Below are 22,387 nucleotides of genomic sequence, written 5' to 3'. Positions count from 1 at the left end.
TTAAGAGAATTGTTTCCAATACAACAATAACATGGATGACAACATCTATAAGATTAAAATGAGGCCAAACCATCAAATCACTCAATAAAGGTCCATCTTGTGTCCTTCCCTGTGCTTTACTTTCACGCCTTATCTAATGCATATTAAACTTTGACTTCCCTTCCATTTGTCTAATGGGCACAAACTTTTGAAGTAATAGTCTCATGGGTAGCAAACCACTTAGCTATTAGTGTTTTCAGAAGGGCACCTTAGTCCTATATTTTTATGTTGCAAAAAATCCTTTACTAAAAGAAACAGAGATGTATGCTTGATATGCCATAGTTCTGCAATCAAGACGTTAATTCCTTGGTATCAAAAATGGAACCTATGAATAAGGCAGATCAAGTAAATAGCCAACTTTCATTTTTAGTTGACTCTTCTTCAAACCACTCAATATTCCCTATCAGTATTCATTCAAAGAAAATTCACATGCAGCAGCACCTGGGGTTGAGCTGCTGCCAGCCTTGGACTCCACAGGAAGGGATTGAACTCATGTTGGTGGGAAGAATATTACCACCAGGATTTGTGCTGCTGCACAAAAGAAGAGAGGAAAAAATACAACTTCTAATAATTAGAACTGGACTAGAAACGATGAGATACAGACTAGAAACACATAAATGGGTGATACATCTCTCTTCATGGATTTAAATAACTCGAAAGATGTGGCTGAATTTAAACATTTTGAAAGTTTTGGCTGATTTGTAGCACAAAATCTTATCTCATCTCTAAATCCAGGGAAGCCATGAATTTAGCCATTGAAAGTTGAAATAGAAAAGAAAATGATTCTAATGGTCATGTGATAAACAAAACTGTTTCCAGGAATCAAATGAGTTGCATACAATGCTCAAAACCAAGCTAATACGTTTTGACTGGCTACCTTTGACATATCACATGGGTAGGATTATTATTCAATAAACTGTTGATAAAATAAAACCACTTCTTGTTGACAGGAATGCTTCAGTATATAATGACCATTGACCGTCAATGACCTTCTTTTTGAAAGACATGATGCAATGAAATATTATTAAAACTGCAATGTTTTACCTGTTCATTGGCCATAGGAGGAAGACTCCCAACATATACACGCCGTGCATGTCGAGTTGCCTGTCACAATGATGAAGATTTTCAAGGTGATATAAAAAATTCATCTCTGGCATGGAAATTGTAAAAAACCCATGCCATAAATTCTTCAATAACATACAAACTGAATTTAGCAAGAGTTGAAGTTTAAATTACTACTCACTACATATTACCAATTACTCACATTAAATAATGTATACAATGCCCATTCCAAAAATATGATGCATTGTTTGTAAGTAGTCGGAGCCCAACAACATTGATATGCCCACACAAATAGAATTTAATGATATATGTAGAAGTATGAAGTCAACAAATCAGTGAAACGTTAGAAATAGTTCAGCAGGTTTTGGAAGCAGAAGACCAAAAGTTGTACAAAAACATCCAAGGAGAACTTATTAGAGGATGTAACAAGCACAATACTCACTTGCATTCTTTAGCATATTCTTTGAACCCCAAGTGCACGATGATGCCTGTCTCAGTCACTTTGGTGGTAAAAGGGAACCTCCAAACCATGACAAGGATAAAGCCACCGAATTCAAACCAACATTTACAAAAAAATTGTGATCAGAGTGAGCCCTTACTGCTTCATAATTTGCCATGTTTACAACTAGTAGCAGGGCATTAGCAAATGTCCAAGCATTTTCCAATAAGGTGGGCTTGACAAGAGTAATCTATTAATGATCATATTATGGATCTGATGCTGGTCAGTTGCCATAATTAGCAGTTTGGGTTCCCTTGTACAAACTACGCTATTCAGCTACCCATAAACTCGGAGCACTTATGGGTCTATTCATTTTTTATGCACGAGTGTCATTTAAAATTGTATTTTCATAAGTTTGTAATAGAATCTAGAGCTGTCTAGATTGATCTACATAGGGATGAGTTTGTTTTTCCTCAAATGCCATGTAATGTAACAAATTTGCTATGTTAGCATGTGGCTGGAGGAATTGAGTGATTTTAGGGATAGTTAGAATATTCCAGGGATCAGATTCAATGTTTTCTAAGAATTGAAGATATTGTAATACCCCTAATGGAAAATTAGACAGTAGATACCAGAAATGAACTTAAACAACAAAATAATCGCAAATAGACACACAACCAGAAATTTGATGCACAAATAAATGCCAATAAAATCAATAAGCCATTGTATTAATCCACTAGAAAGAGTACATCAACATGAAGGAATAGAAGAACCTGGGCTTGTCGGGCAAGCAGAGCAAAACCCAGAAAAATATCTCTGACCAAAATGATGTATGACCCTGGCAATGATGTCGACGGCCCAATGAGAAGATTATTGCTAACCTACTACTGCAAACATAAGTTGCAGAAAACGTGGGCAGAGGGTCCGTTTCTGTATGGAAACGAAACAGAAATGGGGAAACCCGTACGGTATGGCCCAGAAACGTGTTTCCGGCCTTACTAGCCCGTTTCTCGAGGAGGAAACGTGGCCAGTACAGCCGGAAACGCGTTTCCGTGTCGTATGTCGGAGTTTCCTCTTGTAACTTAACTTTTTCTTGTATATTTTTTTTATTTTTTCGCTTCTAATTTTTTATTGGGTGACTCAAATATCCTTTAGATGCTTCTAGATGTCTCTCAAGTTATAAAAAAAAGGAGTTTTTTGAGTGGGGCAGCCGAATGTTCAAGCCTATGGCCCTAGTGTTGATATGCAGTTCATGATAAAAGTGATATTCTCCTTTATTTTTCATTTTCATCCTTTTACTTAAATTTTTAACATTACCATGAAATGACTCAGGATGTTTGAGAGTGGTTTTGCCCTCATTGGATTTCATATGGAGAAAGTATAATTTTAGATCTCACTCAAAATCCAGCAGACTTATCTATTTTTCAGGATTTCAGGATTGGGGGGATTGCAATGTTTCCATTGGATTTTATCATGTACTAGGGAATGGAACTTATATTTAATCAAGAGAACCAAGCCCTCTATGCAGGGGAGACTCCCAATAATCAAGAGCATGTAGGGTACTAGGGTATGAAACTTGTATTTAATCAAGAGCACTAAGGTCGTTCGACTATGTAGGAGGAGACTCCCAATCAAGCACGAGACAAGAAATTAGAAATTTCTCATGGCTGATTTTGGATATTTCTATTTTCATTATGTGATCATTCATGAGTAAATGTGATGTAAATTTAGAGACTTATAGTTTATGCATTGACAATTGACAATTTTATCATAATGTAATAAATTAGAATGTATCATATATGTTTTATGATTGCACATATTTCTTAAATGTCCTTAGATATATATATATATAAGCGTTTTCCCGTTTCCAAAATTTGGGGGGGTCACTTTTCGTACCCGTGCCCGTTTCGGAAACTCGTACCCGTTTCCCCATTTTGTGCAACTTAGCTGCAAACCTGCTCTCTCCAAAACTCCACTGAAGCACCATGAGATTTCAGGGTGAAATCTCCTCGAGAGTGCTAGGTTTCCGTCCAACACCCAATAATAAACACGAGGGTTTCCGTCCTAAGTCTATGGAAGCTGGGAACTAGGTTCTCCAAACCTCATCAACAAAAAATATCAACAATCCGAGATGTCCCCAAATAGTCTCCTCCTCCTTTTTTATAGATCCGATGGACCCCTATAAAAGCATTTATTTTATTATTATTTTAATCACTTAATACCTTTTTCCTCCTTTTATTTTAATTAAAATACCTTTTTTAATTTGGGAAAATGGTAAATACACCAACATCCCTCCTTGGGCCACTGAAAGTCACTTCCCACCATCTCATCCTGTAGATCTTCTCATTTCAATTCCAACGAGCTATTACACTAAGGTATGATGTCAAGTATTCCTCCTGGAATGCCACCTTAAGCGTAATTAATTGGGTCAGACCCATTAATAACTCTGTTTTTTGAAAGTTGTCAGAATGCAACAGAACAAAAGACAAATTGTGTGGATAATGGAATATACCAAGCAAATGCCATCGGACCTCATCAAAACTCATCCAGAAGCCCCTGGGACCGCTGATAAACTAAACCTGCTCCTATGGCCTAGCTACCTCCAACCCTGGAAGTCCATCCTGACCACGCCAGAAAAAAGAAACATGACAAATCCTCCCACCCCAAGATCGCTTGCCTCAAGAAATCCATATCTGTCAACCAATTTGGCGATCCAGTGCAACTGAGAATCAATACCTGGATCCCATACAAACCAATGGGTGATACCATACCTTCGTGCCACCCAACCAAGAATGGATCCTTTAATGCCTGGATCCCAAACTAAACTCTGACTCGTTCTGCCATCAACAGATCCTCCTGGATCCCAATGCCACCATGGCCAATCATCAACACCCCTATCCCATGGCTCTAGTTGTGCTTTGTCTCCAGCTATAGTTGTTGCTCCCTCAACCAAATACCAACTCATCACCTCTTTCCAATCTAACCCTTGACTCAATCCAATGCCAATTGCACCAACAGCTCATACGCTCACTCTGTTGGGGAGATGGACTGATATTAAATTAGAACCAACCTCCAAATTTAGTCTTTATAAGCATTAACAACAAGCTCTCATCCCTAATTCCTCTATTGGTTTAATACACTGCCTTACAGCCATACAATGATTACGTTTAGCAATAATGAGAGAGATGTGCTAGCAATTGTACCAGAACTATTTGAGGGAAAGTAGCCCAGTTATGAGTAGAGAAACTCGATCGTTGGTGATCAACTTCATGCCCAGCACAAGGAATGCGACTTGCTTATGACAATATTTAAGCTCTCACAGTTCACACGCTCAAGCCAACAAATAATACGCGGCCTAAGAAGGTTGGGAAACTCGCCCCACAATAAGGAAAAATCCCACGACCTGTACAGTGGCAAAGAACTCAACTCTATCACCCTTAAACTCATCTGAAAGATGAGTACGATGTTACGCCCTTCTGTTCATCAGCACTTCTACCACAGAACTCAAGAACCTCAACTAACTTGAAGAACAAAGAATGGGAACTCTTTGTTGTTTAACTTTGAATCCACCAGAAGATAGGCTTAGAAAAATAACATGTTAGATACCAAGAATGCTCACACTAAAAAATATGACGTATTTCGCTCAGGATTAAAAGCCACGCCCAGGGTTATAAATATCGGCCTTAGATTCAAAACTTAAGTGATTCAACCTCCCTGAATAGAACAGGAATTTACCTCCTTTACTTCAGAAGATTCGGTCTTCCACACCTGCAACAAGAATATTGAACAGACCCCAAATATACAAGTGGTCTCAATCTCGAACTGATGACATTCGGCCTCAGAGAAGGATTCGAATCCAAAAAATAATGGTGACAAGGGTCGAAGCTCAAATTCCTAAACCCTGAATAATTTCGACTTTGACTCGGGCCTAGATATAAGGAAGCTCGACTAGCAACAGAGATAAAGGATTTCGATCTTCCTCTTCCTCTTTCCTCAAGTAGTCACGTCTAATAGATAAATCGTCCCACAATTGTATAGGGATGCTTAGCCAACATAGTAAGGCTCTCATCTTCCACCAGCACGGAGACACGGCTTCTGGAAATTTGTTCTCGACCTACGTTTCATCGAATTCTGCTAAAGAATTTGACCTTTGGGAAAATATTGGGCCTTCGATTTACTCCGCAGATTTACAAATGTCAGAGTCGACCTTCAACAAATAATTGACTTGAATAATTGGCTTTTGCAAAATAATAATGGGCCCCTTTGAATGAATGATGTGCCCCTCCTTTAAAATAACATTGGCCAATTTGATATATCCCCCATTTTTTAATAATTTGATTAATAATAACATTCAACTCAATTTTGTCGAATTGTCATTATGTCTGCAACAATTTTGTAGGACATTCTCTACAGGTGTGACAATTTTGCAATCAACATTGAACTTGATAAACCATGGCCATAAAGTGTTCTTCAGTTTTTAAAGATATGTTCTCTACAAAAAAAAATTTGATTGCGAGGATTCTGAAAAAATTTGATGTGCCCGCAACCTTTAGACCTCTTAATACTATCCGTAGCTCCCTCAGGTCTGTAAAAGATCCTATTGACCCTAAAGACATGAAGGGCGTCTATGTCATCCCTTGTTCTTGTGGGATTCCATATATTGGTGAGACAGGACGCTCTATCAATCAAAGGATTAGCGAGCATTCAGCCGACCTGAGGCATGGTAGGACCAAATCCTCAGCCTTGGCAGAGCATGCCGAGAAGACGATGCATCATGTATGTATCGAAGAGGCTCAAGTCATTGCTAGAGTTGCTCAGTTTCACCATCGCAAGTTTAGGGAGGCCCTGGAAATCGAAAAAAGGCCGAATAATCTTAATAGGGATGATCGTTGGAAGATCAGTAGCTGCTGGGTCCCAGCCCTATCTTCCTAGCCTCCACGGTCCTTGCTTGGTATGGTCTCTGTGTTTCTTGTTTCCTTTCCTTAAGATTTGTTTCCTCTGTGTTTGTGGTTTATTTGCTTGCTTTTCTCTTGATTTGATTTGTTCTCCTTTTAATTATCGCCCTTATGATCTTGATTTAGTCCCCTCTTTTTCCCTTTATATTCGAAGATTATTAAATTTGGCAACCTGGGAATATTTAACATAATATATGATTGAACTATCCTTAGATTGTACGGTAATTATTTACTTTTTATTAACCTTATATTTTTAACATCCTTATGCTATAAATACATGTATAATTAAAATATGCATTTTTCTTAACTAATCAATATTACTTTTCATTTATTCATTTGATTAATTTTGATTTTTTGTTAGTTCTAAGTTAATTGAACTAACCTTAAGAGATAGTGTAGGATAAAAATTTTAAAAAAAGTTTTTTAATTATATAAATAGAAATTGATATAATATTTTAATATCTAAACTTTAAATAAAAATTTTATTAGAATGATTAGTTATTAAAGAATTTTAAATTGATATATTTATATATATATATATAATTAAAAAAACACACACACATATATATATATATCTATATATATATATATATATATATATTTAAACATTAAATATAATATTATTAGAATGTTAGGTATGGTAATCTATTAATTTATATATATACTTATATATATATATATATATATATATAATTAATATTTTAAATAAATAAATGATTTAGTTTGATAACTAACCATTGATCTAATTCAATTTTTAGTAAAAATTATAGTTTTCTAATAATTTAAAAACTAAATATTAAATATAGTATTATATTAGGTATTGAAAAATATTATATATAATTATATATTAAATATATAAATAGATTAATAATCTCTGATCTAGTTAATTTTTACCCAGTTTACTTAGCTCTAGTAGTATAATAATAATTATAAAGAATATTAATATTAATTTAGTTAAAGGGGTTTGACTGGGTCCTTAAGTTGAAAAATAGCCGTTAGTCTTTTTAGCCGTCGGAGTCTCTGCTTGGACTATTTAACTCGCTATACTGGATCTGTATCTTCAACTTGTCCTGACGATGAACCACACTAGTTGGTTCGAAACGCGTCGACAAATGATCAATTATGTGATTTTGCCAAAGATTTTTCTAAACAAACGTTATGGATCACAGAAGTCTAAATTCCTTGATAATTATTTTTCCTTAATTAAATGATTAATTAAAGTCATTTTTAACTAAGGAAAATGGTAAATCGCCCACCATACTCTCTTCGGCCATTGGAGGTCACTTCTCAGTGCCCCATCCTGTAGATATTCTCGTTATGGTTCCAATGAGCTATTAAGCTGAGGCGTTCCATCAATTAATCTCCCGAGAATGCCACCTCGAGCATAATTAATTAAGTTATGCCAATAATAACCATGTTTTGCAAGAATTATCATAAATTCACGGAACCAAAAACAAGATGTGCGGAATTGCTCATGATGATGAATATGCCAAGTGAATGCCATCGGACCCCATGAAAACTCCTCAAAACTCGACATTCTTCTTAATCTTCTAATCATTCTTCATTAGCTCGTCAAGCAGCACAACATTTTTTGGTGCCATTGTCGGGGACAGATTTTTCTGTCCTTAGTCCTCACGACATCCTTTCTTATCATATCATTTTGTGATCTTCCATTCATCATTCATTATCCCGTCAATGACACAACATTTTTTCGCACCTATCTCTCATCATTTTTCATCTTTTCATCACCTTATCATTTTTTTCTCTCACTATTCCTCTCATCTTGTTCATTCTCACACTTAGCACCAGGACGCTTAGGTTGGTTTCCTATTTTGGGTGGTGACTCCACTTATTCATTCATTTTTCTCAGGTAGAAAGCTCTACTTGATATCCATCTACTTGATCCTTGACTAACTTTTCGGTTTTTACCTTTTGGATCTTAGAGCTAGATTCATGTTCAAGTGGCGACTCCACTTCTTTCATTTTTTACGAGAATTTCTACTAGAAGCTTGCTTCTTGTGGATCTCTTATTTTCTTGAATAGGGATCTCTCTCTCTGACATCCATCAGCTTCCCTTTCCCCTTAAGGAATTCATTATCGGTGACTTGTTTGCCCCTTGTCGATTTACTAACATTCTTCATGATCTTCCAGGAGATGACATTGATAATTTGCCCTCCTTCATGAGTAATAATGCAGTCACTGCTAGTGAGCACCTTACAAAGTTCATTTTTCATATGGAAAAGTTCGGTTGCTATGCATATAATGAATATATGAGGATGTCAAGATGCAACTCTTTGTTCTCCCATCAGAGGATGATGCGTTCAAATGGTTTTGGAAGTTCCCTAATGAAACTTTTGACTGCTTACAATCAATTTTTGAAGGCTTTGAAGATAAATATGGAAATCAAAGGGGGCCAACTTGTGCCTCTGGTGCTGGGCAGAAAGTCGAAAGTGGTCATCAAGAGACTGTGTTGTATTGCAAACTACGCGAAAAATTTCATAACGAATCCACTTGTGTCATTGCAAGACGAATCCTCCATAGTGGAAAGGCAAGGACGAGTTGTCGAGTTGGTAGCAACGATGAAAAGGAAAAAGATAAGCAACTTATCAATGAGTTAACTCAAATAATAAAAACCATGGAACTTAATCAAGAGAAATTGATGGCAGATCATTCTAGGGATATAAAAGCCTTGTTCACCAAATTAGAAAAACGTGATGAGGAGCTAGAAAGCATGAAGGTCAATCACTTCGATCAAGTGGTTGCGATGCAAAACCATTTGATCACTATGGAAGCAAATCATAAAGAAGAAATGAGTTTCATTCAAGTAAATTATGATAAAGCAATAAAAGACATGAAAATCGGTTTTCAGAACAGTTTGTAAGCTATAGAGAAGAGACATGATGAGTAGGTAAAGATCATGAAAACAAATAACTCTAATCAAATGGCTACCATAGAGGAAAAGTGTGCTCGAGAGATGGAGGTGATGAAGTCTAGTATGCAGAATCATTTGATTGTCATAAAAACAAATCATGACAAAGTACTAAAAAATATGGAAGTTGGTCAAATGTGTCTCCAGAATAAGTTGTTGAATATGGAGGAAAGCCATGCCAAGGAAATCAATGCTATGAAGCTTGAACACTCAGATCAGATGGGTGCCATGAGAATTGAAAAAATCACTCTCCAGAATAAACTACAAATAATGGAAAAGGTACAGCTATAGGACCTTCAGCATGGATCAAATAATGAAAGAAACAAAGAGCCTATGATAGATCACAAGCCTCCTTGTCTACCAAAGCAATTTTCATCTCATTGCCAGGAGGTTACTTGCCCCACTCAAAACAGGTTAGTTGGAAGTACTAAAATTCAAAAAGAAGCTAAGAATGGTCAGGCTTATGTTGTTAGGATATTCCGACACATAGGAAATAGTTAAGTACAACTTGGTCTAGTATAGAGTTAGGCATAGAGTTAGGTAAAGTGTGTTTCTTTACCATGTACATTTTGTAACTTACAATCCGACGGTCACGATATGTAGTGATCCGACGGTTCATTCTCTCCTCAGTATTACCGGCACTTGATCTGTGGCTTAACACCCGATTGGTTCATGATCTCTATTTAAAGAGCATGGAGGGTCATTTGTAGGGTAATCCATCTATGAGAGAAGCATATGTAAATTTTCATTCTTTTATTAATAAATTGCCTGAAGTGGCCGCATTGGCTCAGGCCATGGACTGTTTCCCTCTCTGAGGGTTTTAACCACGTTAAAATACTGGTGTATTGATCTATGATCTGTTTGTGAGCGGTGTCCTTTGGTGTTCTGTCTGAGGAACTTACCCTGTAAATTCCTACATGGTATCAGAGCTATTTGAGGGCTGCGTCCGTTGGTGATCCAAATCTGAAGCCGGGCCGAGAGGACTGCTCTGTTGTGTTGGGAGCATCTGTTCCAGTGAGGAACCCCTTTCGTTTCACGCGAAAAGGTTTCCGGTAGCCCTAGCTGCGTCATTTTTAAGATCTGGAGGTATACAGTGTTTATTTGCAGTTTACAGTTATTTTCTATCTGTTTATTTTGATTTCGGTCTATTTAGCCTTTTTTACCGGATCTATACCTTTCATTTCTGCGTATGCTCTTTGCCCCGCGACTCTGTGCGATCTAGGCAAATCAGAAACAGAAAGGAAGGATTTTTCTCATGCGTATGCTCTTTTCCGTTGCGCCTTAGTGTGATCTCGGAAAATCAGAAACATTGAGGAAAATATTTAGTTTCCGGCTAAAGCTAACTTCGAGCCGCAAGGTTCGTTTTTGAAAATATTTAGTTTCCAGCTAAAGCTAACTTCGAGCCACAAGGTTCGTTTTTTTTTGTATGTCCGTGTTGGGTTTTGTGTCTTTTGTTTTGTAGGGAAAAAGAGCTTTCTCAAAGCAAGCACGCAACCCAAAGCATCAACCCCTCTCTCTCTCTCTCAAACTTTTTGTATAGCTCACTTGGTGCAAAGCTAATTTATGAGAGTAAAGGTCTTGGGTTCAAGTCTCCATTTTGTGGGGGCGGATTTTTCATTTCCGCACATTCCCACACTTCGTCGGCGACTTCATCAAATTTTCTTCAAAAAGCCATAACTTCTTCATCCGGAAGCCGTTTTCTTTTTAAACATCCTAATTTTTCGAGATCTTTCCATCGAAACACTTAGTTTCAACATCTATAGCTTCAATTTTTTTAAAAATGGAAAGTCCATGCCAAGTTATTCTTGACAGCACCAACTACTTCCAATGGTGGTCCTACATTGTGGATTTACTTAGAAGTAAAGGTCTTTACAGAATAGCCACAGGCCAAGAGACCAAACCGAAAGATGAAGACAAGGCAGCTAAATGGGAAAATAGGCAAGACCAAGCACGTGGGTTGATAGGGATGTCTATTTCTCCAGATCTTAGATTCCATATTGCAGAACTTGATACTCCTGATGAAGCAATGAAACAGATTACTAAAGTCTTTGGAATTAAAAATGAACTTAAAGCCCATCAACTTGAAAATGAATTGCTTACAATGGACCCCAATAATTTTTCTTGCATTGAATATTTTTTTTCCAAGTTCAAGACCCTTAGACTTATCTTGGAAGGTGATAAGGTTAAGAAAGAAGATAGTAGCCTTATCTACTCCATTCTTACTAAGTTGGGACCAGCCTATTCTGTGTTTGTTTCCACCTTCCATTCTACAAGAGAAGCCTTCATTTCTCAAGGACAAACCTACAAGTCCCCTTCCTTTGATTCATTTTGTGATTCTTTAATAAGAGAACAAGAAAAACTCTTACACCTTGGTCTTCTTCATCTTGGAACTCTTCTAAGAAAGCGTTAGCCGTCCAGCAACAACCAAATCCAAAGAATCTTAAGAAGTTGTATCCTAAAAAGAATGGTTCTAAACCAAACAAGGGTCCTAAGCAATTTCAGCCTCAAAATGAAAAATCATTTCAAAAAATGATAAGACAAATAAAAACAAATGGAAGAAGACTGATAGACATTGCAACTTTTGTAATCGATATGGCCACTTAGAATCCAAATGCTTTAAGAAGATGGAAGCCTTGGAAGCAGCAATGAAGAAGCATAACATCCATTTGGAGCACTCTTCAACTTCATCTTCAGAGATGGCACTTTCTGCATGTGGTTGTCAAGCATCTCGGTCTGGCTATGCACTAAATGTATCTTCTTCTTCTCATTCTCATGAGTGGCTCATTGATTCTGGAGCTTCTTATCACATGGCCAAACACAAAGCCATGTTTTTCTTCTTTAAATGATTGTAACACCAAAAATATATATGTTGGTGATGATAGATCTCTTAGTGTTGTAGGGACTGGAACTGTTCATATAGACAATGGTCAGTTTAATGATGTATTATGTGTTCCAACCTTATCCTGCAACCTTCTATCTGTATATCAGATAACTCATTCAGGTGAAGCTAAAATCGTTGAATTTCCACCTCACGATGTTGTAATTAAGGACCTAAGAGATCCTAGACAGATTTTAGCTACTGGCATTGCTGATGATTCTACAAGGTTGTATAAGTTTCACAACGTTGGGTCACCAAATCTTCCCTCAGTATTTGTTGCTCATAATGATGAAGTGAAAAAACTTTGGCATGAGCAATTTGGTCACTTAAACTATCGCTCTCTTCAGAATCTATGTAAAGAAAATATGGTGACAGGTCTGTTGACCACTACCGGTCAACTGCCCATAGCAGTACACCCCCTTTTTCTTTGCAAAAAGGGTAGCGCTTGATCGACATGTCTGTGCCATTCTACAGTCATCGACAGCTTGATCAATTTATGTTGTAAACCCAGTCTGCATGTATAAATTGTAAATAATCTTAGCAGATATGAGTCATGTCTGTAAATTGCCTAGGTGGACTTAATTTTCTAAGTGATAATCTACGTTCCGGAAGGTTTTTCATCTCACCGATCCATGATCGGCAGAGTTTTCCTTCAGCCTAACCCCAAAGCCGGGATGGATTTTGTCATTAGAATCTTAGGAGAATCCTAGTGTGTTAATCTGCTAGATTATAGTTGTGTCGCACAACTGGGTGGTTTATGAGGGTCTATGTCAAATGGGTTTTCCCCCATGGGATGTAAAGCTGTAAAAGTCATGATGTAAAGTGTCTTGAGGGTTAAGAAATGTTTTAATCCCCTCGTAAGTCCTATGTCCTAGGTCCTAGGTAATTTTCCCAAAAGCTAAGTTCAAGGATCCATTTAAAAATAAATTTAAAAAATAAATAAATAAATAAATAAATAGATAAAATATAAAATATAAAAAATAATAAAATAATAAAAAAACCTAAGAATAATAAAATAATAATATTTTGAGTAAATAAATGCAGAATTTCAATTTTTAATACATTAAAAATTCGACGGATGAGATCAAGAGATATCTTGATCCTCATCGACGGTCGAGATCATTTTGACATAGATCACTTGAACTGGCTGTTGGGATCTTTTCCTTTAAATAGGGTGCTAGGGGTCATTTGAGATCATTCGATCTTAGAGTCTTGTGCTGAAGAAGCTCTCTTGTAAACTTTTCTGGTGCTAATAAAGAAAGACTTTGGGGTTAAAATCTTGCTGGTGTTACTCTCTGGAAGTGCTGTGAGCTTTTTTATTTTCTGCATATTTTGATTTTCAGCCATTAGTAACAGCTTATTATAGAGTATTGTTGAGCAAAGGTATCTTGTTCACTTGCTAGGGTTTGAATGGTATTAGGTTTTCTGAAGTAATGGCAGGTATCTCCATTGCTTTTTGAGATCTAGTATTATTTTTCTCTCTTTATTGATGGTTGAAGTGAGTTGTGCAGGAAACCCTTATCGAAGAAGATCAGTGGGCGTTTGGGGAAGTTCTCGGCTGAACCAGCCAACTCCCGCAAGCATTTTCTTGCAGAATCCAGCTAGTTTTGATCCTGGGTTTATCATTTAGTCTATTTTTCTGAATTTGCATGAGAGATTTTCTGAAGTTTTTCATAGTAAATCTGATATTCTGAAAATATTACTGATTATCATTGGTAAATGTAGCTGTCAAAGAGTCAAAAGCTGTAAAAAAAAAATTAGCTGATCTAGGGTTTAAATTTTGTTTTATACGCAGATTTTATTTTCCTTCCTTCTGCAGGTTACAGGTGCTGGGTTCTCTGAGTTGCTGTTCTACAACTGTGCCGAAATCTGTCAGCAAACCTGCAATCAACAGCAAATACACCATACGTTCCACCAACGTTTCTGTTGTTCAGTGAGGCCTCTCACGTTGCCACCGCCAGAACATCCGTGGGCCTGCATTGGATCCACACAGAAAACATTGAGGCTCTATACCCTCGTTGCTCGCGTCCCATCCAGTGCTAAAACCCTGCGTAAATTTCATTTCTGCAACCCTCGATTCCTTTACATGCCCACGCAGTCACCTACGCAGTCTTATTTCTTGCCTTTTGTGCTATCGAGCTTCTGCGGACCTGCATATACGACGTGGGTAAAATCAGGCTTTTTCCTCTTATGCGTGGCTGCCAAAAATCATTACGTTTGCAAACAAAGGCAAATAAAACGTGAATTTCATCTTTGTGGAGGCATCTATTCGCTGTTCCAGACTCCTGCGGGTTACGTTCCTCATCCTAAACCACGCATTACCTGCACCTGCTCAAACAAAAGTCGTTGAAGCTCTCAGAGACTGGGTAAGGATCAGGGTTTTTCCCGTGGACGTCAGGTAAAAGTCTCGATCCATGCGTTTGCAGTAAGAGTGTTGATCGAATCGTTTTTACGCTGTTAAATTCACGTATACGTGTTCCCCTTTCCATTTTGCATAGGAAGCATTTTTTTTGTTTTAGTTCATCGCAAATGCAACTGCAGCAATATTTCATTTAGATTTTAATTTTATCATAGTTTAGTTTAGATTTAATTAAGTTTCGTTGTTTCCCTTTGGGCTTTAACTTTTAAATATATAAAATATAAAGGGTCCCGTTTTGGTTTTTAAATTAGGATTTTAGTTTTATAATTCTAGTTTTAGTTCAAATTTTATTTATAACAAATATAAAATTCCTAAAAAAATTTATTTTTTTTTCTTATACTTTAGGTTTGAGACTTTAATTTAGATTTGATTAAAATTAGATTTTAGTTTTTTTTTTTTTAATCATAAAAAATTCATAAAAGATTTCTTTTCTTATGGTTTAGGTTTATTTTCTTAGTTAGAGGTAAATAATAAAAAAAAATTGAGAAGACTTAACGAAGTTCTCGGAAATTTCATTTTGGCAAATTTTGCAGTTGTTTATGTTCCATTACTCTATGGCTAAATGTACTTAAAGGTTTAATTAAAGTTAGCTGTGTGAAAGTTGCAACTGACCAGCATTTAAATTCTGTGATCCTTTAAAGCATTTAAATTTTCTTTGAGTTCAATTGCTGGATCATCTTTAAAGCATTGTGGTTTTACTGGATATCTTGCATCGTTCAGATTGTTTGATGGTAAATGATTGTTGTACATGGTTTACATCTCTGCAACTAACTATTTAAGCATCAAGCCCACAAGGCACTGGTCTTTTAACTTAACAAAATCAACTTAGTGCTTGTTTCTTCGTGTCTCCCAACCCAACTGGTCGACAGTTGGTCTTCATCACCTCATAGGGTCTACCCCCCTTAGCCGCGGGAGACAGGCTTAAACGGAGAGATCAGGGATCAGGGTGACAGCCCCCGGTCTGAGCGTCGTCGTGACAATCTGTGCGACAACATTTTTTGGCACCGTTGTTGGGGATAGAGTTTTTTCTATCCTTGGTTCTTTCATCTCAAGCTTTTTCGTGTTTTACTTCTTGTTCAGGTGGTGACTCCACTTCATATATTATCTTCGAGAGTGTACACTAGAAGACATCCAAGCAGTCTGTGCAATCCTACTCCTGATCCTGAAAAGGTCCTCAGGGTACGATTACACAAACTCGCTTCTCGTACACTTCTTGTAAACCTTGGACAAGAAGCCCTCTCTGATATTCATTTGCTTTTTAAAGGTCAAGTTCGGCACAGCATCATGGATATCTATGCCCCTTGTGATTTTTCTAACATTCCAGGATATCCCAACGATATTCCATCTATTGGGATCGATAAATTGCCTAATTTTCAAGGAAATAATGCGATTAGTGCTAACTCTCATTTGCGAGATTTTAGCATATGGATGGCTAAGTACGCAAGATCTGTTGATTTCGATCATGAGGATGTCAGAATGACTCTTTTCATCTTAACTCTAAGAGGTGATGCCTATGATTGGTTTGCAGAAAAGCCTCAGAATTCGTTTAACTCCTTACAATCGATCATTAATGCATTTAAAGAAAAATATGGAGATAAGAGAGAAGGAAGATGCCTCGTAAAAGCTATTAGCCTAATAAAAAAGAGAGAGGATGAAAATTGTTGAAGAATTTAATAAAAGGTTTAATGGTATTGTTAGAGAATTACCTCAAGACTATAAACCTACAGATAAAACTCTCCAAGATTTTTACACTGATGCCTTTAGTCCTGAGCCATCTTATGAATTAAGGCGTGCTAAACTTAATGATTATAGAGATTGCCAAGCCTTAGCTATAGAGCTTGAAAAGGACAAGGCCGCATCTGGGAAGTCTGAGATCCCAGGTTTCGATAAGGCTGCTACGAAACTAAAGGAACCTAAAGGAAAAGCAGTCCAAGAACCTGAAAGTGAGCTTGTTCTCAAATTGCTTCAAAAAATTGAAACTATGGAAATTAATCATAATAAGGAGATAACCACTTTGCAAAATAGGTTGATCCAAATGGAAAGATCGCAAACGCAGATTTTTCAACCTCGAAATAATAATAATAGAAATAACAATTGGCAAAGGAAGGGTCAATCTAGTGAGCAGAGACCTCCTAATCCGCTAAATAATTTGGTTGATAATGCTCCTCCTCATTGTCGGGTTTGTGATGCTCTTCATGAAGAGGCCACTTGTCCCATTGTTAGAAGAATCTTAGATAATGGAATGTTTGGAACGGGTGATCAAATAAATGTAGTAGGCAGCAAGTTTCCTTTGTCTATGGATGATTGGATAGAGGTCAAGGAAAGGAGTCGTGATGTTGTGAATCCTTCATCAGCTTTTAGTATAAATAACCTTGAGAATGAAGATGATATTTTGGCTAGGTTATATGGTGAAAAACCCTCTCCCGAGCAAATCTTGGAAATTGCTAGAGATAAGGGTTTGACCTATCAGAGAAGGGATAAAGATCAAAGCGGGAATCAAATTCCCCTTCGAACTATTAACCCTGGTGTAAACTCTAGAGTAGATGTCGATTTGGGAAGTTGGTATAACAATGCAAAAGTCTGGGTTCCTGTCTCCGAGATTGCTAAAATCCCTTCCCAAAGAGACAAGTTACTAAAAGCGATTCAAGGTCCTCAAGTCAATACTTCTCAACAGAAGACTCGGGAAGTTGATTATCATGATGCTCCCATATATCTGCAAAGCTTAGATGTTGATAACAAAGATCACCAGCCTTTCTTTATCACCTTATTAGTTAATGGGTATAAATTGAATAATTGCATGTTGGATTCTGCTGCATCAGCTTGTGTAATGACTAAAAGGGTCATGAAACAGCTTAACTTAAGAGTTTCTAGACCCTACTATAACATATGCGCCATGGATTCTAAGAAAATCGAAGTGCATGGTTTAATCAAAGATTTGCAGGTTCATCTTTCAGTTTACCCAGACATCATGGTTGTCATGGATATTGTTGTTGTGGATGTGCCTGATGCCTGGGGTATGTTGTTATCTAGAAAGTGGGCCTCTGATCTAGGAGGAAGTATTCAAATGAATTGGTCATATGCCATGATTCCTTCTCCTAGGGGTGATGGTTTTGTAAGACTAAATAGAGAGCCCGAAAGAAAATTTCATGTTGAAGATCCTAAGAGACCCCACAACGAAATCATCAAAGAGCAATCTGACATTGGGAACTATGCCATCACGTCTAATTTTATAATTCCTCCCGATGATAAGATTAGGGATCTCAAGGATAAAGTTGGTATATGTACTTCGATGGTGCATCGTCTAGGCATGGTAAAGGTGCTGGAATAGTGCTTAAATCTCCCCTTGGTCACATTTTCAAGTTTGCCTATCGATTAGAATTTGAGGCAACCAACAATGTCACTGAATATGAGGCTATATTTTTGGGGCTTGAGTTGGCCAAGTCCTTGAAGGTTAAATTGCTTAGCATTAAAGGGGATTCTGATTTAGTTATCATGCAGCTTAAAAATAAATTCACATGCAGAAATCAAAGATTAAGAAATTATCGAAACGCTGTGTGGGATACTATGGAGCATTTTGATGCCCTTGACCTCGAAGCAATTCCAAGAGAGCAAAATAGTTTGGCAGATGAACTTGCCGTAGCTGCTACTACTTTCCAGCTATCTGATGAGCTAATTAAAGATAAGATCAAAATGGAAGTAATATTCAGACCATCTGTTCTAGACAACTCAGAGCATTGGCAGGTCTTCAATGATGAAAAGCAAGTCATTCGTTTTCTTAATAGTTTGGATGAGTTTGAGGATTTCCGGATTGTTTCTGAGGAGGATGGATCTTTAAATCATGAGCATATCATAAATCCTACTCCTAGGAATGTGGTTGCCTTAGAGCAACATTTTGATCAGCATGATGCCACGAAGATGAGAGAAGAAAATAAGATGGACCCAGGCGAATATCTCGAGATAAACATTGGTACTTCTGAGAACCCAAAGATCGTTAAAATTGGTGGAGGTACTAGTGTGGAAGAAAGAAAAAAGTTAACTGATTTACTTCGCGAATATCGAGATATTTTAGCTTTTTCTTATGATGAATTAAAGGGCTATAGGGAAGATGTCGTGGAACATACTATCCCCTTAAAGGATGAAAATGCTAAACACTTTCGTCAGAAACTTAGGCAAATTAATCCTAAATTAGCCCCCTTGGTTCAGAAAGAACTTGCGAAAATGCTTGCAGCAGGGATTATCGCCCAAACAAGGCATTCAACATGGTGTTCGAATCTGGTGATTGTTAGGAAAAAGAATGGTACGATAAAGTTGTGTGTCGATTTTTGAAACCTCAATCTAGCATGCAAGAAAGATAATTACCCTTTGCCAAACATGGAGACTTTATTGCAAAGAGTAACCGGTTCTGGAATGATGTCGCTGCTAGATGGTTTTTCTGGGTACAATCAGGTATGGGTTAAGAAGGAAGATCGTCATAAAACCACGTTCACCACACCATGGGGTACCTTTGAATACATCAGAATGCCTTTTGGATTAACAAGCGCTGGGGCTACATTCCAAAGGGCTATGGATTATGCCTTCAAAGGGTTAATCGGGAAATTTATTGAAATTTACCAAGATGATCTCACTGTTTTCTCTAAAGATGGTACCAGTCATGTAAATCATCTTAGGCAGGTTTTCGATAGATGTAAAGAATACGGGATTTCTTTAAATCCAGCTAAGTCTGTTTTTGGAGTAACGGAAGGGAAATTACTCGGCCATATCATTTCTAAGGAAGGAATCAAAATTGATCCTGAAAGAATTGAAGCAATCCAAAAGATTCCTCTCCCTCATAATCTTAAATCCCTTCAATCTTTCCTTGGAAAGATAAACTTTATTAGAAGATTTATTCCAAATTACGCAGAAATAGCGAAGCCTATTCAAAGTCTTCTAAAGAAAGACGCAAAATTTGTTTGGCAAGAAGACAGCAAAAAGGCTTTCCAAGAAATCAAATGTGCTATCGCAAGAGCTCCTGTCTTAGTTAGTCCCGATTATTCCAAGGATTTCATGATTTTTTCTTTCGCTTCCGAAGATACCATTGCTGGTGTCCTGCTTCAAAAGAATAAAGATGGTCACGAGCAGCCTATTGCTTTCATGAGTAGAGCACTTCAAAATTCCGAATTGAAGTACAATACCATGGAAAAGCAGGCTTATGCCCTGGTCAAGTCTCTTAAGCACTTTAAAACTTATGTGGGTTATTCTAAAATCATTGCTTTCGTCCCACATTCTGCTGTCAAGGATATATTAACTCAAACTGATTGCTTAGGGACGCGTGCTAGGTGGGTTACTAAAATACAAGAATATGATTTAGAGATCAGACCCACCAAGCTGGTCAAAGGCCAAGGTTTAGCTCAGATGTTAACTGAAGGTAACGAAAAGACTCTTGGTTTGTTCTGTCTTAGCGATCTATCTTTGCCAGAGTTGCAAAGATTAGGAGAGCATGAGTGGTACAAGGACATAGTTTATTACTTGATGAATCTTGCATGTCCTAACCATTTAGTCACTCATAAGAGAAGGGCTCTTAGACTAAAAGCCACTAAGTATTGCCTTATGAAGGATGGCCTTGGATGGAGAAATCATGAGGGCATAGTGCTTAGGTGTGTTGATGACGTTGAGTCCAAGAAATTAATCTCTGAATTTCATTCAGGATTTTGTGGTGGTCATTATGCTGCTAGAACTACCGCCCACAAAATCCTGAGAGTTGGCTATTATTGGCCTTCAATCTTTTCTGATGTGCACAAGTTTGTTAGAGCCTGTCAAGCTTGTCAACTATTCACTGGGAAACAGAAGCTTGCTGCCCTGCCTCTACAACCTGTCATTGTAGAGGCACCTTTTCAGCATTGGGGTCTGTACTTCATAGGGAAGTTCCATGAAAATTCTAGCAATGGCTACTCATGGATTTTGACTGCTACGGATTATTTTACTAAATGGGTTGAAGCCATTCCTGCTAAGAATGCCACTGAAAAGGTTATTATGGATTTCATTGAAAATAACATCATTACTAGATTTGGTGTCCCTGCTAAGATCACTACTGACAATGCCAAAGCTTTTATTCTTTAGAGTTTTCATCTTTTTGTTTCAAGTATGGCATTGTCTTATCTCATTCGTCAAATTACTATCCTCAGGGTAATGGTCTAGCTTAATCAAGTAACAAGAATCTCATAACCATTATCAAGAAGATAGTAGGAGATAATAAGAGATCATGGGACAACAAGATCAAGTATGCTTTATGGGCAGATAGAATCACTAAGAAGAAAGCTACTGGTAAATCTCCTTTTGAATTAGTTTATGGCTTGGATGTAACTTTACCTGTGCACCTCAAATTGCCAGCTTATCAGCTCCTCCAGAATTTTTCTAATAATAAAGATGTTGTTCAGAATAGAATAGATCAGATTGTGGAGTTAGATGAAGCTCGTAGGACAGCTTTTGATGCTATATGTAAAAATCAATCTAACATTAAGAAAAGCTTTGATAAATTCTCTCGATCTAGATCTTTGTAGGTGGGAGATATGGTATTGCTTTGGGACCGCAAGAATGAGAAACCATAAAAACATAAGAAGTTTGACAGTTTGTGGTTGGGACCTTACATCATTCGAGATATAGCTGGACCAAACTCATTCCACTTGAGCAGATTGGATGGCAAACCACTTGATCTACCAGCGAATGGCCAAATGCTCAAGCTGTTCTTCAAAGATGATATCTGATGCCATAGGGCATCCTTTGTATTGTATTTCTATCCCTACTCCTTGTCATTTCAGCATTTCATTTCTGTTTTAGATTAGATGTACTTTTCATAGTTAAAGAGCTTCTATCTTTTATGTGCTTAAATGTTATATGATGATTTTTGAATGGACACTACTTATTTCTGTTGTGTGTTGCGTGGATGCAGATTCTGGATTCTCACATTCCTACAATGCAGCAACATGTCCCCAAGTAGAGCCAGATGTTGACCACTACCGGTCAACTGCCCATAGCAGTACACCCCCTTTTTCTTTGCAAAAAGGGTAGCGCTTGATCGACATATCCGTGCCATTCTACAGTCATCGACAGCTTGATCAATTTATGTTGTAAACCCAGTCTGCATGTATAAATTGTAAATAATCTTAGCAGATATGAGTCATGTCTGTAAATTGCCTAGGTGGATCTAATTTTCTAAGTGATAATCTATGTTCCGGAAGGTTTTTCGTCTCACCGATCCATGATCGACAGAGTTTTCCTTCAGCCTAACCCCAAAGTCGGGATGGATTTTGTCATTAGAATCTTAGGAGAATCCTAGTGTGTTAATCTGCTAGATTATAGTTGTGTCGCAGAACTGGGTGGTTTATGAGGGTCTATGTCAAATGGGTTTTCCCCCTTGGGATGTAAAGTTGTAAAAGTCATGATGTAAAGTGTCTTGAGGGTTAAGAAATGTTTTAATCCCCTCGTAAGTCCTAAGTCCTAGGTCCTAGGTAATTTTCTCAAAAGCTAAGTTCAAGGATCCATTCAAAAATAAATTAAATAAATAAAAATAATAAAAAAAAAACCTAAAAATAATAAAATAATAATATTTTGAGTAAATAAATGCAGAATTTCAATTTTTTAATACATTAAAAATTCGACAGATGAGATCAAGAGATATCTTGATCCTCAT

The 22,387-nt window shown here is 37.2% G+C and overlaps 1 protein-coding gene across 7 annotated transcripts in view; it reads right to left on the bottom strand.

Annotated features, from left to right (window-relative positions):
- Positions 1–22,387, bottom strand: part of LOC149238645 (splicing factor U2af large subunit A-like) — a 463,993-nt gene that overhangs the window by 256,190 nt on the left and 185,416 nt on the right. For all 7 annotated transcript variants that reach the window (XR_016246387.1, XM_089373125.1, XM_089373126.1 and 4 more), the window contains exon 7: positions 1,084–1,143. Coding sequence is in view for 6 of the 7 variants with exons in the window: in XM_089373125.1 (XP_089229251.1) it covers positions 1,084–1,143 (60 nt within the window). In the remaining variant the exon portion in view is untranslated. The remainder of the gene's footprint in view (positions 1–1,083; positions 1,144–22,387) is intronic.

This window comes from Pinus tabuliformis, chromosome 8 (assembly GCF_031772625.1).
Source record: "Pinus tabuliformis cultivar Carrire ecotype Pingquan chromosome 8, CPIR1, whole genome shotgun sequence".
NCBI lineage: Eukaryota > Viridiplantae > Streptophyta > Pinopsida > Pinales > Pinaceae > Pinus > Pinus tabuliformis.
This window is presented reverse-complemented; position numbering and strand designations above follow the sequence as displayed.